The 15,645-nt window shown below is 46.0% G+C and overlaps 2 protein-coding genes across 12 annotated transcripts in view; both read left to right on the top strand.

Moving 5' to 3' along the window:
* The window catches only part of LMBR1 (limb development membrane protein 1), a 129,930-nt gene that overhangs the window by 71,900 nt on the left and 42,385 nt on the right, over positions 1-15,645 (top strand). For all 11 annotated transcript variants that reach the window (XM_027969067.2, XM_042249085.1, XM_060415231.1 and 8 more), the window contains one exon: positions 4,218-4,290. In XM_027969067.2, coding sequence (XP_027824868.1) covers positions 4,218-4,290 — 73 coding nt within the window. The remainder of the gene's footprint in view (positions 1-4,217; positions 4,291-15,645) is intronic.
* On the top strand, positions 4,872-14,653 carry LOC105609749 (large ribosomal subunit protein uL30-like). The gene has a single exon (XM_042249091.2). The coding sequence runs from the start codon at positions 5,010-5,012 to the stop codon at positions 5,634-5,636; it is 627 nt and encodes a 208-aa protein (XP_042105025.1). The 5' UTR covers positions 4,872-5,009; the 3' UTR covers positions 5,637-14,653.

Raw genomic sequence — 15,645 nt, 5'->3', positions numbered from 1 at the left:
ATATTTCATGGGGTCACAAAGAGTCAGACACGACTGAGCGACTGACCGGAACTGATCTAATATCAAATAGTAACTCTTTTATGTTTCAAAGTTTACTATCTATATTCTTTGAATTACAAAGCAGTTATTTCCTGAAAATTTGTCTGCATATTGTATCTTGATTAATTGAATTATACCTTCCCCTTTAATCTCAGAAATACTGTATATTCATTTAAGAATAATTCTCAGTTGATAGTAGTCTTGGTGATTTGTTCCTGAGTTGCTCTGGCTTCTGGGCCTCCCCAGTGGCCCAGCGGTAGAGAATCTGCCTGCAGTGCAGGAGACGCAGGTTTGATCCCTGGGTTGGGAAGGTCCCCTGGAGGAGGGCATGGCAACTGACTGCAGTATTTTGTCAGTAAAATCCCATGGGCAGAGGCGCCCGGTGAGCTCCAGTCCCTGGGGTCACGAAGAGCCGGATGTGCCTGACTGGACACGCACGCACGCTTCGGCTTCTAGCTGCTGTGTCAAGTGCCCAACAATCTGGAATGATTCTCACCTGGGCCTCGGGAGCTTGTCACGCCCACCGCTTTCACGGCTCACTGTTGCCTGCATATTCCTGTCTGAGCTGTGCACATGTAAGAAGGCCTTTCACACCGGCCCGTCCTGAGCTTACCTGGAGCCACCCCTCTCGCCGTGGCCTCCGCGGTGTCTGTGATTCAGGTCAGCCTCGCAGCTGGGGTGCTGTGCCCGAGCATGCTGGGCTCTCCCCTTTTCCCTCGCCACTGCCTCCTACCTGCTTCGGGCACCTGGCAGCGTCCTGGAGCCCTGGCTCTGACGCCAGCTCCGAGCCCTGCCTCACTTCTCTCAGCTGCGACAGTGAAGCTTCTTGAATTGCATTTCCATATTCCCCTTTGTCTGTATTTCACTAGTTGTACTTATTAAATTATCATGGTTATATGTTTTCTTCCCTGTCAGGGTGATTCATCAAGGGAAAGAAGCAGAGAATATCATAGTAGATATTCTTTTAGGAAATGTTTGCTTAATTTTGAAAGTTTTTTTTTTAATGGCAATCTTCATATTTTTTAAAATAACGGATTTTTTTTACCTGCTATGTATATGTGCACACACTCAAATATAATACATATGCTGTTAAATCTTGAAATTTGCTTTCCTCTTAAAGAGGTTTTATGACATGGTATTCATTTAGTTTCTTCCTAATTCTCTGGATGTTTTGTTTTGTTTTTTGGATCTCTCTCTCCATTTCTACTTTCTGCCTCCTAGAATAGGCAAATGTTTCAAGTTCTGTCCTTGGGCTAATGGTGCTCTGCTCTGTTTTCCTGAGCATTCTGCCACTCCCACCTCACTTCTAAATGTCTATTTCTAGTGAGAAAAAGATAATGCATATAAACTACAGTATATTTTATATGCTATAATTGAATACCCCATGGAGTTGAAAACCCAACAGATAAAGAATCAAACTACTTATTTATCTCCCCTCCCCAAGCTTATTTTCTCCCAACCTTGTCAGTTATTAATAACATCTTCAGACTTCTTATTCCTAACATCTCATAATAATGGTTATTTATTTAGTAATTAAGTATTTGCTGTATGTGTGCACTGAGTACTTCATTTAATTTCATTTTTCATAACTTCATTTAATCCTGATGATAAGCCCATAAGTTTGGTGATGGTGTTCTTACTTTATGCTTGAATTGTCTGCAGTTAGGGAGATCAGTTAGCTTGTAGAAGATCACAGATCTGAGAGGCCGGGGCGGGGCTTGAACCCAGAGGCTCTTCTCGGAGCTGGGACTCCGGCCACCACTTGTTCTGCACGAAGAACTCGAGTCGAGCCCTTCTGTTGCCGAGTGTACTTTGCACCTCCCCACCTGGGTATTCTGCTCCGATTGGAATGCCTTTTCTCCTTTTGGTAAATGAAGCTACCAGGTAATATGCTACCACCATCAAAAACATCTGTGAAGACTTTTTTCTTCCCAAATAGAAGCTGGGACTCTTTCTTCCTGCGAACTTCTGTAACATTTTATTTTAGCTTCATTTATGCCTTTGATTTCAATTCTATAATTTTTTTTCATGTCTGTCCTGAACATAGAATATAAGCTGTTTGAGGTCAAGGACTAAGTCCGATCCATAGTTAGGTCCCCATCAGCCCAGACTGGCTAAGAGCACAGGCTTTGAAGGCAGATAACGTTCCTTTGCCAGACCTTAGTTTGGTGGCTGTTACAGGGTGGGGTGAGAAGAGTCTGTTTTTTACAGGGTTGCTGTGGAGTGATGGGATGAAGCATGCCAGCCGTCACGCAGACACTTGTGCCTCTCTGTGCTTCATCTGCGTCACTCACTCACACCAGCCCGTCCCTGTGGTGGCGAGCCATCAGTGGGCAGCTGCAGAGCCAGAAGGAATCCTTTCGTGTGTGTTACTGTCCTTTATTTGCTCAGTCATTTCTGACTCATTTGTGACCCCATGGACTGTAGCCCACCAGGCTCCTCTGTCCATAGGATTTTCCCAGTAAGATTACCAGAGTGGGGTGCCATTTCCTTCTCCAAGGGATCTTCCCAGTCCAGAGATTGAACCCAGGTCTTCTGTTTGGCAAGCAGATTCTTTCTGGCTGAGCCACCAGGGAGGGCCCCTTTGTATGTGTTAGACCTTGAGAAAAGTAGAAAGTGTCTGTTGTGGTCCAAATAGTAGAAAGTGGTGAGAACGTTGATGGAAAAGGAATTTTGTATCGTGGCCCACAGAGGTGTGGCCCATGCTCTCCTCACAGGCGAAATCTGCCTTGGAGGACTCAGCCCCATTCCTGGCCTCCCCCTGGGGCTTCCGTGGACCCTTCTCCCTCCAGAGACTGGAGTGTCAGGGCCTTGGCTTCTGCGGGAGGGCCACCCCCTTTCTTCCGGCTCCTCCGGGGCTTACAAGGTGGCCCTCTCTTATAATTACTTGTTTCTTACTATATATTCTTATTTTATTATTTTATTTTGTTTTCAGCTCTTGGCCATAAATTTGTTCAAATCCTGGGAATTATTGGATTGCTTGGTACTTGATAGGGACTGCATGATTGAAACTCCTTTTTCTGAAAATGCCTCATCAGGGTTCTGAAAGGATATATGTATTAATATATAGGATTTCCATCATTTTGTTTTGTCCGTCAACTCACAATTTATTGTTTTGCTGAGAAATAAGTAGTTTGGGGTTGAAGGACACAACATTAATAACAGCTCTGGGCTTCTTTTGGAGTTTTCCCAGAGCTAGGAAGATACTTAGGATTGGCTCAGGGAGGCCAGCTGTGATGAGTGCAGTTCAGTCGCTCAGTCGTGTCCGATTCCTTGGGACCCCATGAATCGCAGCACGCCAGGCTTCCCTGTCCATAACCAGCTCCCAGAGTACCCAAACTCATGTCCATTGAGTCCGTGATGCCATCCAGCTATCCCGTCCTCTGTCACCCCCTCCTCCTCCCACCTCCAGCCCCTCCCAGCATCAGGGGCTTTTCCAAGGAGTCAGTTGTTTTCATCAGGTGGCCAGAGTGATAATAAATTTCCCACCTGTGATAATAAAGCCTTTAGATTTTATCAGCAATGAAGACAATGCAGAGAATAGCCCATATAAATTGGCTGTTGATTAGTGGGGTTTTCTGGTGGTTGATTTTACTAATGTTGTATGCTCTGATAGTGAGTGTGTGTTCAGCACTCGGTAGGGTTCGGTCTGGGGTGATTTTCATAATCCCAGTGTCTAATATTTGTGGGCATCTTTTAGTATATAAAGATGATGTAAATGGAAAGTATGAATGGTAGCGATTTCATGTACGGATTTCTTGTTCTACACATTATACAGGTTAATGTAATAACAGATGAGAAACCATTATTGGACTGGGTGATCTGCTCCTTCCAGCTCCAGAGAACTGGCTTGGGCACGAAGAGATTACTGCATTCAGCTTTTTGGATGTTTAGAATGCTTGCATTTGTGTGCCTTTGAGAAAGCTGCAGAGTTCTTTCATTCTTTAAACTGAAACAACCCCAGTTTAGATGTCTGCAGATTTTGTGAGAATCAGCTTTCAGTTCGCTTAGTTCTGTACCAAGACTTTTTTACTTAATTTGCAAATAGAATAGTTTATTTTTATTTTAGATTCCCATTAATTTGAATAATTGTCTAAATTATAGGCCAAGTAGCCTAAATATTCTCATAAACACTGCTTTTGTAATGTATTATTCAATAGTGTGGTGTTTACATTTAGATTCTTGAAGACCTGGATGAGCAAATTTATATCATTACCCTAGAGGAAGAAGCACTCCAGAGACGACTTAGTGGTATGTATTTGTTATATTTATTGCGTATTTAGACCAGAATACAACATTAGTTAATTCTAAAAAGACAGATAATTGAGGGGAGAAAGACAAGCCCCTCAGGCCCTTGTGCTGGTGCCCGAGGCTAAGACGGCAGAGGAGCTCGTGCACTTCCCAGGTGAGGCCCGAGTGCTGAGGAGCAGCGGCGCCGGGCCAGGCCCCCCTCACTGAAAGTCGCTGTGATCTGGCAGGGTCTGTTCAGCGCCTAGACACTGGCCACTATGCGTGCCTGTCCTCCGCCAGGTGCTCACACGCGACGCGTGTCAGGACTCAGAGTTCCTGGCGTGTTGCAGGTTTGTCTTAGCAGCTGTAACATCCTTTCCTTGTGTCTCTCCTGTTGAAATCGCCCATGTGTGGTAGGAAGCAGTGTTTCTTCTATAAGAAGGGGCCAGATTAGATTGCTGTACTCAGGAAATCTGTCCTCATTTGGGGATACTGTTCATTACCAACTGATAACCACATAAGCCTGTCAAAGACTTTAAAATTTAAATTTTCATTACTGATCAGTTTTAGCTTCAAATGATGAACCAGTAAAGAATAGAGTAGCCTCTTTCCCGGCTGGAACCATGGAGGTTGCAGAAGAGAAGAGAAAAGGTTCCTGCTGTGCCAGAAACCCTTAAGAAAAAGCGGAAGAATTTCGCAGAGCTTAAGATCAAGCGACTGAAAAGGAGTTTGCCCAAAAGATGCTTCGAAGGGCAAGGAGGAAGCTTATCTATGAAAAAGCTAAGCATTCCCACAAGGAATACAGGCAGATGTACAGAACTGAAATTCGGATGGCTAGGATGGCACGAAAAGCCGGCAACTTCTATGTACCCGTGGAACCCAAATTGGCGTTTGTCATCAGGATCAGAGGCATCAACGGTGTGAGCCCAAAGGTTCGAAAGGCGCTGCAGCTCCCTCGCCTCCGGCAGATCTTCAGCGGATCCTTTGTGAAGCTCAACAAGGCGTCAATTAACATGCTGAGAACTGTGGAGCCGTACATTGCATGGGGGTACCCAAATCTGAAGTCTGTAAATGAATTGATCTATAAGCGTGGTTATGGCAAAATCAACAAAAAACGAATTGCCCTGACAGACAATGCATGGATTGCTCGATCTCTTGGGAAATATGGAATCATCTGCATGGAGGATTTGATTCATGAGATCTATACCGTTGGAAAACGTTTCAAAGAAGCAAACAACTTCCTGTGGCCCTTTAAATTGTCTTCTCCACGAGGTGGAATGAAGAAAAAGACCACCCATTTTGTAGAAGGTGGAGATGCTGGCAACTGGGAAGACCAGATCAACAGGCTTATTAGAAGGATGAACTAAGGTATCTACCAGGATTATTTTTGTGTTCTGGTTAATAAACAATTAAACAAACAAACAAAAAATAAAGAATAGAGTAATGACAGTTTAACAGAGAAATGACATAGTAAAATTTATTTTACTCAGATGATTTCACCCTGCACTCTTTTCTCCTACGCAGTTTTCTTTTAAATGTTGAAAACTTACCACCGAGATCAGATTATTAATAGCTAACTGTATTTTACAATCATAATTCAAGAGTAGGTATAAAATGGAAGGTTACTTTAACTACACAATATTGAGAAATGGGAAGAAAGATACTTATTTTATTCAGTCACAGATAGTAAATTTAAATCATCAACCCCAAAATGTTGATATTAGATATTATTCTTAGATCAAAGAATTTCGGATTGTATCTATTCTAGAGAATTCTTATCAGTAATAATTATATAGTTTGATACTGTTAGCTTTTAGACTGGAACTACATGTATCTTTTATTCTTCTAACTTTATTAAAGCTATTTTAACATTTAAACCTATTAAACTTAAGAATTGTAACTAATCAATACTGTCAGCTTTCTGATATTTCATTAAAGTAGTTAATATTGTAATGAACTTGTCTTATCTAGATAAGCATGCCATTGTATACTAAATCTGCCTGGATCATTCCGAATCCATGTCTAGCTGCCCCCTGCAGCATGGGGTTATGTCTCATCCTATATACATACCACTTCTGTCTTACAGATCAGGAGGCTCAGATCTAGGAAGGGTGAAATACAGAGCTCTGTGAATTAAAGAATTTGAAATAAGGCTAATCAAAAGAAACGCCAAAATGTAGGGTTTTCTCACTTTGTCCTTCAACAGTGGAGAAAAAAAGTCTCTCCAGAATTTCTCTAGATCCTTAGCTCCTCAAATAAAAAGTGGCTCCGTTACAGCTAAAGAAATTGAAGAGGAAACACTTGCCAGGAGTTTAAGGTAGTATGCAATGCCAAAATAAAACATCCCAGCTAACACAGCAATGGTATAGCTTGCAGGGGATTAAGAATAATATGATCTATGACTTCCTGGCAGTCCTTTGCCTTCCAATGCAGGGGACGCAGGTTTGATCCCTGGTTGGGGAACTAAGATTGCAGGTGCCCTGCAGGCGAAAACCCAAAAGGTAAAACAAGCAATATTATAAAAATTCAGTAAAGACTTAAAAAAAAAAGGATGATATGATTGCCACTGATAAGTGTACTTTTATTTTCTGCCATTTTGGGAGGCGATGCACTACTTCTGACTGTCGGTGGTCATTAAGAATCTTTCCAGTGAGACTGTGTTGGGATATGTTGGGATAAAGCTGTCGCTTTGCTCTTTGCAGCTGGTTAGCACTATGGACTGTTGAAGGGGGAACATAGCGGGTTCTGAAGCAAAATGGACATTTTGATTAAGACAGGTTAAGAATTACGAGCTTCAGTAAGTATATTTTTCAGTTGTGCAGAGGGAAGAAAAGCCACGATGGCACAAAGCCCTATTCTGTAATTTGCTATTTAAGAAAACATAGGTCATCGGAGGTTAGCAGGGCTTCCCTGATGGCCCAGCGGGTAAAGGATCTGCCTGCAGTGCAGGAGACCAGGAGGTGTGGGTTTGATCCTTAGGTTGGGAAGATTCCCTGGAGGAGGAAATGGCAACCCACTCCAGCATTCTTGCCTGAAAATGCCATGGACAGAGGAGCCTGGTGGGTGACAGTCCGGAGGGCTGCAGAGTCAGACGCGACTGAACACACATTCGCTGCGAGGAGGTTAGTGGCGGTGATCACCCCATGGAGCATATTTAATACAGCACTCGGCCACGTATGCTGTGTTGTGATAGTCATCGTAGGTTTCAAATTATTCCTGAATAATGAAGCTTAAGTTTTTACTCTGGGCTAGTAAAAAGAATTTCAGGATAGAGGAACAGATTTTAAACACTGCAGCTAACAGTGGTGGTCCACCCAGGACTCGTGGTGCTGTTTGCTGAGGGCACACTGGCGGTGCTTGCTTACAGTGGTGGTCCACCCAGGACTCGTGGTGCTGTTTGCTGAGGGCACACTGGCCATGCTTGCTTGGCGCGCGTGGGCTGACGGGCATCGTGTGTAGCTTGGGGACATCTGCATGGTTGCTCTGATCCCAGCTTTGTGGTTACCTGATGAAACATGATACTTGATGTCAAAAGGGACTTAACTGTGGGACTAACACTATTTTGCTCTGGAGGATAGGATGACTTGTGGTAATCATGTGCCTGAGCTCGGTTTCCGTGCTGGCGTTCGAGTTATCAGCACAGCTTTGGCATGCATTGCCTGCCTGTGACTTCTCCACTGCTCCTCCTTGACACTTGATGGTGCTAGAGGTTTTGTGCTTGTTAATAGTGTTGTTATTTCTTCAAAGACAGTAGCAAAGCTAGCTGGCGCACTTAGGGAGAAGCAGGCCCGCTTCCAGCCTGCCCCACTCTCTCCTCCCTTTTCTGTTCACCACGCTTCTTTCTCTAAGCACCAGACATCCTGCAGGTGAATTTAGAACCCGAGTCTTGAGATCGGGGGCTAGTTAACTGAAGAAGAGGAAGAGACGTGGTGAGACTGCGTGAAGGCTGCGTCCAGTGCTGAAGGACCTGACAAGACGTGGAGGAAGGTGGTGTGTGTGTTTCTGGAGCGGGAGGGTGCCCGTGCAGACCCGCACTGGAGAGGGCAGCAGTGACAGTGCCTTTTGCCCTTGGCCTCTTTCTGGTCCGGCCGAGGAGCCCGGGGCTGTCCTGTGGGCTCAGACTCTGGTCCGCACGTCGCCTTGGGGCCGTTTCGGGCCCCGGTTCCTGCTGTCTCCTCCCCTGGGACACCCTGCGCCAGCTCTGGGGTGGAGCACGGACAGGCCGGCCGCAGGCCCACAGCGCGCGGACTCCCCTCTGAAGTCTCGGCTCCCCAGAAGCCCCCAGCGGGGTCCCGCTTGCCGCCCGCCCGCCGGCACTCCTCCTGGAGCCTGCCTGGGCTGCCCTTGCTGTGTCAGACGCCGAATCCGTGTCTGCAGACCCTGACCTGACTGAGCGCGTCTGCTCTCTCCAGCCACCCTCCCCTCCCAGGCTCGGCCTGCTCCCTGCGGGAGGACGCGCTGTCTGCTCTTTCACGAGCGCGCTCGCCGCCGGGCCAGCCAGTCCTCGGTGGTTCCGGCGTGCCCCCTCTGGGAAGCCCCTGGAGCCCTCCCTTCTAATCGCCGCCCAGCTGCTTCCTGCTGCCATGCTGAGCGTGGGCCTCGTCGTGCGCACGCGCTCGTGCTGGCGTGACCTCGGCACCGGCCGCCCAGCTCTGGCTTCTCCAGCTCACTTCCCGCCGCCGCTCGGGGCGGACACTTTTCACACATGCCGTGTGTTCACCCTCGTAACTTCTCGCCACCGCCGCTTGCCCCCGCATTCCCTTCATCCCCAGGCTTCACCACAGTTACACTGGTGCCAGGCTGTCGTCACAGCCAGTGCCTCGTGTGCGCTCTCAGGCCCCTTCGCACTCCCCGTGTTGTGCTCACGCCTGGCGAGACCGCGGCCTCGGTCCAGCCCGCCCTGCGCGTCCTCTGCCCGCATGGCGGTTCACCGCTGACTGTGGCCGCCTGACCTATCTGCCTGTCTGAGCAGATAGTCTCTAGACGACTGCTCACGTCTTCTCGTCTCTCAGACCTCCTTCGCTGTCACTCTCAGCTGATACTTTGCTTCCTGTTTTGTCGAGAAAGCAGAAGCTCTCGTGTCAGAACTCTGGCCCCTCGCCTGGGTTTGCCTGCGCGCGGCGCCTGGCCGCCCCGCCGCTGGACCGAGGCTGCGGCCGGCCCTCCCCGGTGCAGCGGGCCGCGCCCCTTCTCCCCGACTGCAGGACGGAGCTCCGGCTGGGCTGCCGCCTCTCCCAGAAGCAGCTGGCCCGCTTCCGTCAGCACAGGGAGGTACCATGATCTTTCTCAACAGAATGAAAGCAAGGGAAGGAGTAAGAAAGGAAGTGTCCTCAGGGACAGTTGATCTAAGAAGGAAGCGGAAAGCGTTCATCGAGCCCGATGGAGGATTACACCTTCGCAACAGTCTCTCAGAAAGCTCCTTCCCTCCTGTTGGAGGTCAAAGCACAGTTGTGTGAGTTTTGAGCCAGGGCGGTACGTCAGTGACGTGTTACGGCCAGTTTACATACACAGCCTTGCTCAAAGGCTTGGCTCTCCCGCCTCCGAGGCTACCGAAGTGCCGGTGCCGCGCTGGCCGCGACCGGCAGCCCCCCTCCTGCTCCGTCCTCCTGGGGATGCTGCCGCTCCGCCGCCGCGCTCCTTGCCCTCCCGCCCAATGGGCTGCTGCTGCTCAGCCTGCGGGGCTGGGTGTTCCCGGCCCCCTCCCTCACATCGGCCGCCGCGAGCCTCGGTCCTGGCGCGCCTCTCTGTTTGCCGCCCTCTCGGCCGGCCCTCCGGTGCCGCGGCTGCTGGCCCCCAGCTCTGTAGAGCCGGGTGTCTCGTGCACACTCCACTGGGCTGTCCAGTTGGCGTCCTGAACACATCTCGTTTGAAATCAGATCAGTCGGCCTCTATTCACACAGAGCTGTCCCTGCAGGTGGCAGACCCGATCTTCAGGTGCCCAGGCAATTTCCTTGGCGGCTCTTCATTCCTGTGTGGATTCCTTCGCGAAGTTCTTGCCTCTGGCTTCAAAGCCTCTCCAGCATCTGACCACGCTTTACCCCTTGCCCTACCGCCTCCCTGGTCTGAGCGACGGCCAGTCACCGCTGCCCATCCTCCGTGCGCCCATCCTCGGCCTGCGAGGGAGGAGAGCACTGAGGGTCAGCCCTCCCTCCCTCGCGGGCTCCCGGCTGCCCCGGCTCCCGTAGACGCTTGCTGCCCCTGCCTCTGCCTCTCAGCTCTTCACCTGCGGGGCCCCTTCCCCATGTGCTTTCCCGTGGGTGAGCCTCCGGGCCAGTGCTGCCAGGCCTGCCTCCCCGCCACCGGCGCTTCTTTTCGCCTTCCCCTTCCTTGTTTGCACAGCACTTCGTGGTCACTGATGTACTGCTCGTTTCTCATACTGCCCTTCTCCCTGCCTGGAACAGGAACTCAGCAGGCAGGGCTGTAGGCTGGTTTTCTTCCTGACCCTCTGATAGCACCAGGCGCGTGGTGGGTTGGGAGTAAGTGGACAGATGAAAAGCACACACAGTGATCTGTCATTTTACCTGCCGTGTGAAGAATGAAGAAGTGAAATTTGGTGATAGCACGAAACCCACCGCGTGGAGCACTGTTTAGAAAAGCCCACTGTAGAGACCCCTGGAGACAAGCCAAGACGGAGGAGCTGGAGGCCGTGTGTTTGGTGTCAGTGAAGGAAGAGAAATAGAGCCATTTTCCCTCTATTGTTAAGCCATGAAATTGGAGCAGTCACAACCCAGTTCTACTGCAGGACCCCTGAAGAGTAGCCCAACAGCAAGTCCCATTACATTAATCTTAGTAGAAAATCTTTTGTAATTCCTTTCCAGGATTAAGATACATATACATTAGCCTGTTTAAATGTTTCAGTCGCACAGCAGCATTAATTGAAATAATTAGCTTTCCTGTGTATAGCCTATGGGTGTACTGGGTAACTTTAGAAGTACCTAATGAACAGGAATTATTTTTTGTTAAGTTCAAAACCTTCACAGTTCTTTTAATGTGATTTATTTTAAGATATAGCCTTTGAACTTAATGATTCAGTTCCATTTTTTATGTACTATTTTCATCTTCATGATAAAATGTTAGTATATCACCTTTGGTGGCAATTACTTTTCCTGCTTCATTCTAATCTTTTTAAAAGCTTTTTCCATTGAGGTTTGTACTAATTATTTACTCAAGAGCACAGAAGATGTACTGATTTCATTTTTGCTGTATTTTTGTATTATGAAAAGTAAAAGATTGAAAAAAACTCCCACACATCCTCATTTTTTGTGTAACTCAGTAACCTGTAGTCCTAGAATCTTGTTGTTTATCCCTCAGCCAAGTTTACCAGGCAGTCTGTGCTTGCTCAGAGTGGCGGCATCCTGTCAGAGGCTCTCCCGTTGTCACGGGAAGCGTGGTTGGCTGTGGAATGCCTCTCACATGCCACCCTCCGCGGTGTAAGGACACGCTGGGCTTCATCTCAGGTCCTCAGCGCTATTTTCATCTTGACTTGCCCTCAGCATTCTTTATAGTCTAGCAATGGTTATTCTGTTGGTTATACCACTGATATAAGAGTAACTCAGATTACCAGACTCTGGGAGTTGTAGACAGTCTGAAGTTGATCAGATACTGACTTTCATCAAGAACATGCATAGCAAAGATTGTTGACACTGAATGACCCCTTTGGGGGCAATACTGTGACAGAAGAAAGGATTTAGTAATATCTTGACTTTATGAACTAACAGAAAAGAATATTAATTCTACTGGTAATACTAATTAAATGGTTTCTTTTAGTAAGACACCGACATTTGGGTCCGAGGGTCTGAAACTGTAGGAGATATCTTGTTACAATTTATTCAGCTTCTTGGGCCATAGAATCACTTCCATGACAATAAAACATGGCCCAAATAGTGAGATGAAGAAGGGATGAAACGAGGAGACTGAAGAGATACAGCACCAGGAGATGGAGACTACTTTGGCAGAATTCAAGAGTCGAGTGTGTTCTCTGAAACTGAGAGAGAGAGGTTGCTCTGTGTAGACGGTCTAGATTTGTTAGCAGGAGATGAGTTTAATGCACGTGAGCTGCTTGTGTAACCACACCCAGGTTATGATGGTGTTCCCAAGAGTAATGTGTAAAGTAATCTTAACACCTCATCTGGCTTGAGGTACACCACTACCTTGTAGCTAAAGTAGCAAAAAAAAGGGCCAAACCTTTCATTGTACACAGTTTCATATAATGTTCCTGAAGTTGTTTAATATTCTGCATATTGCCTGTGATCATTTTATAATGAAAGTATTTTGCATTTTCAAAATTGTGTTGGATATAAAAAAAAATCTCATATTACTTGGTTCAGTAACTAGCCCTATTTTTGTGCATATGTCAGAAGTAAACAAACTGTTAACAAATGTTAGCATTGCGAATGGAATAGAAATGGAAGTAGAATTTTTGAGTGTATGACTTGTCTGTCTCCTCTGTAGATGGTAACAGTGTTTGTTCATGCCCAGGTAGATGTTTTAGAGATTGCATGTCCAGGCTTCAGTTTTCAAAAGCTTTGTGGGGTCTGTCTAATCACCAGTGGCTTTATGGTGTATAGTAATTGGTGTTTGCTTAGGGGATGGAGACTGTTCATTCTATGAATTATTAGGAGTCTTGGGTTTTAACAACAAACTCGTTTGTCTAAGTGACTAGGAATAATGAAAAGTATTTGAGTGACCTCACATTCTTGGTGACAGAGATAACTTTGGTCAGTTCAAAGTACTAAATATAATCAAAAATTTAAAGAATTGCTTAGATAATAGATTTTATAACGAGCTTTCTTTTGTCTGTACACTAAATTTGAAAGTTAAATGAAACAGTATATACTAGAGGCATCTGTTTTCAAGTAGTAATCATTAGAGACTAAGTTTAGGGCCCTGGGTGGTTTAGGGTACTGATTTGTTTAGGGAGACTGTTCTATTGCTTCATATTCTTTGAGTTATTTACATAATCATTTGGAGATTTATAGTGGTTATTAGAAATGCAGCCTTATATATTGTACAGTAAATAGTGTCTGCCCTTTAATATATGAATACGTGGCCGTTAAGGCTGTCTTACATATTAAGAAAAGGTGTGAAGACAGCCTAATTGTTGAAATGCTGGACTTTGGGGAATTCTGTTATCTTGGGAGGAAAATATTTTCAATGCCACACTAGTTTTTCAGCTTAAGAATAAAGCTGGGAAAAGTTGCCTTCAGCTATTAGTTTTCCTGAATCCAAAGAGACGGGTGGGGCAGGATCAAAAATACTCATTTGATCAAAGTTATTGGCTCTGAAGGTATTCTTACCTGTGTAAGAAAGATGAAAGGTGTTGTTTTTATTGCATGCTAGTAACAGTGTAATTTTGAACTAATTGGTGGTGAACTGCCAATCACCTAGGGGGAGTGCAAATAGATACTCTTACGATTCCCTTTGAGGTAGTGAAGTCTTATGTTGAGGCTGGAAGGAAAACAGAATAATACCGTTAAATTGACCTTAAATGAGCTGCTTTGTGGTTTTCTTGGAGAATCCCTTTTTATTTTTCGTGACTAGTCCAAACAGGTTTGGTCTACCAATCTGTCTTATTGACTAGACAATGCTGACATTGAACATTTCAGATTCATTCTGAAATAAAGTAATGATAATGTAGTTCTTTAGGATATTTTGATGATTTTGTTGGTATAATTTAAATTTGTAGAACATTCCAGTACTTGTTTGCAGTGTGTCATGATTCCTTACAAGAGCCATCATTTCCTTTTATACTAGAATATTCAGCCCAAACAAGCTTACTTTTCTCACTTAGGTAATGAGATATACAGTAAAAGGTGGTGATGTCTTTGAAAATTGTTATTCCAGATGAAAATCTAGTCATTTAGTAAAACGATAATTTCTTTTAAGGACAATAAGAATGTAATCTTGGTTTTAGTGTGCAGGTCACTCAGTGTTTATTAAACTACCTATTGTGTACCTAGCATTGTGCCATCAAAAAAAATAAAAACAGTGTTACAGAAACATCACTTCAGTTATTTTCCTTTGAAAACTTTGATTGGCATGGACATCTGTACTGAGCTTTTTAGATATCACACCCACAAAGTAGGCATTTATGTCTTTTAATTTTACATTAACAGCAGGAATACGATCTACTTTGATTCCATTTCAAAATTCTGAATAGTCATCAGATTATTATTTCTAGCAGTGAACTGGTTACTGGAATTATGCTTTTCTTTACAAGCATAGGGGATGAAACATAGTTTGGGATTGTATTTGTAATTTATTAGGTGTAGAAGTTAAATGAGCATTAGCTACAGATGCATACCATATAATTTATAAAGAAATGGGATGAAAAGCAAAATGTTCTTACCTCTAAGACTATTAAATTCAAAGCTACTTGAAAATCTTATAAAGCTGTGCCGTCTTACTGCGGATCTCTTTGGTGTACAGAGTGTCCATTGATTCTGTGACTTAAGCCTCTGTCTTCTGCTTTGGTTGCCAGAAGCTCTGGATTTGCAGTAGCAGTGTCGTAGTTTGGGGGCACACTACCTGAATACCTTTCTACTATCTTTGTCCCCGTTCTCTAATCAGCTGTATATTGGGAAGCAAAAAAACTCATGAGTCCTGGAAATAGTGTATAACGTTTTAGTGCTTTCAAGACCTCAGGTTCTGCAAAGGGGAGAGGATTGGGTTTCTGTCTCTTTAGTGATGGGCAGTGGTGAGAACGGAGGTGCAGAGGGACGGCCCTTCCCTTTCCTAGAAACCCAGGTAAGATGGGAGCTTTCTGGTTCCACAGGAGGGCTTAGCGTGCCGCGCTGCCTTGTGTCGTTGGCCTGAACCCTCTCTTGAGTCTCTCCCTTTAAGAAAGGAGTGCTGTTTGTCCCCTGAGAGACGCCAGAGCACTGAGTCTTCCTCCTCCCGAGTCGGTATTTCTGGCCGGTTCATCCCTAGTCCCCAAGAACTGCACTTACTGGCCCTGCAGATGTCCATCACTGGATGAGGGCCGGTTTGCCCGGAGACGGGCAGGGGAAGGACAGCAGATCTGGACGTGGTGTTTGCTCAGGGCTGAGCGTGAGGGCCAAGGTGAGCATCTAGAGACCGTGCTTCTGATTGGAGTCAGCTGTTGGGAGAGACTAAGGAGAATTCGTACTCAGCCCCCCAGAGCGGTACAGGTTATCAAAGAGATATCACTAGAGCAGAAAAAAAGACTGCCTAGAATGCGGGGACAAGTCTTAAAATTTAGTAGACGAGAGATGAGGTAGTCCTTGTGATAGACAGAACAGGGTCTCACGGAAGCGTCCAGGTCCTTGGCTGCGGAGCCTGTGCGCACGTCTCCTTACAGGGGGACAGGGCCTGCGCACTGCTTCAGTTGCGATTACCCTGGACGGTCTGGTGGGC

The sequence above is a fragment of the Ovis aries genome, chromosome 4, assembly GCF_016772045.2.
Source record: "Ovis aries strain OAR_USU_Benz2616 breed Rambouillet chromosome 4, ARS-UI_Ramb_v3.0, whole genome shotgun sequence".
Classification (NCBI taxonomy): Eukaryota; Metazoa; Chordata; class Mammalia; order Artiodactyla; family Bovidae; genus Ovis; species Ovis aries.
The sequence above is the reverse complement of the archived record's forward strand: the minus strand, read 5'-3'. Positions and strand labels throughout refer to the sequence as shown.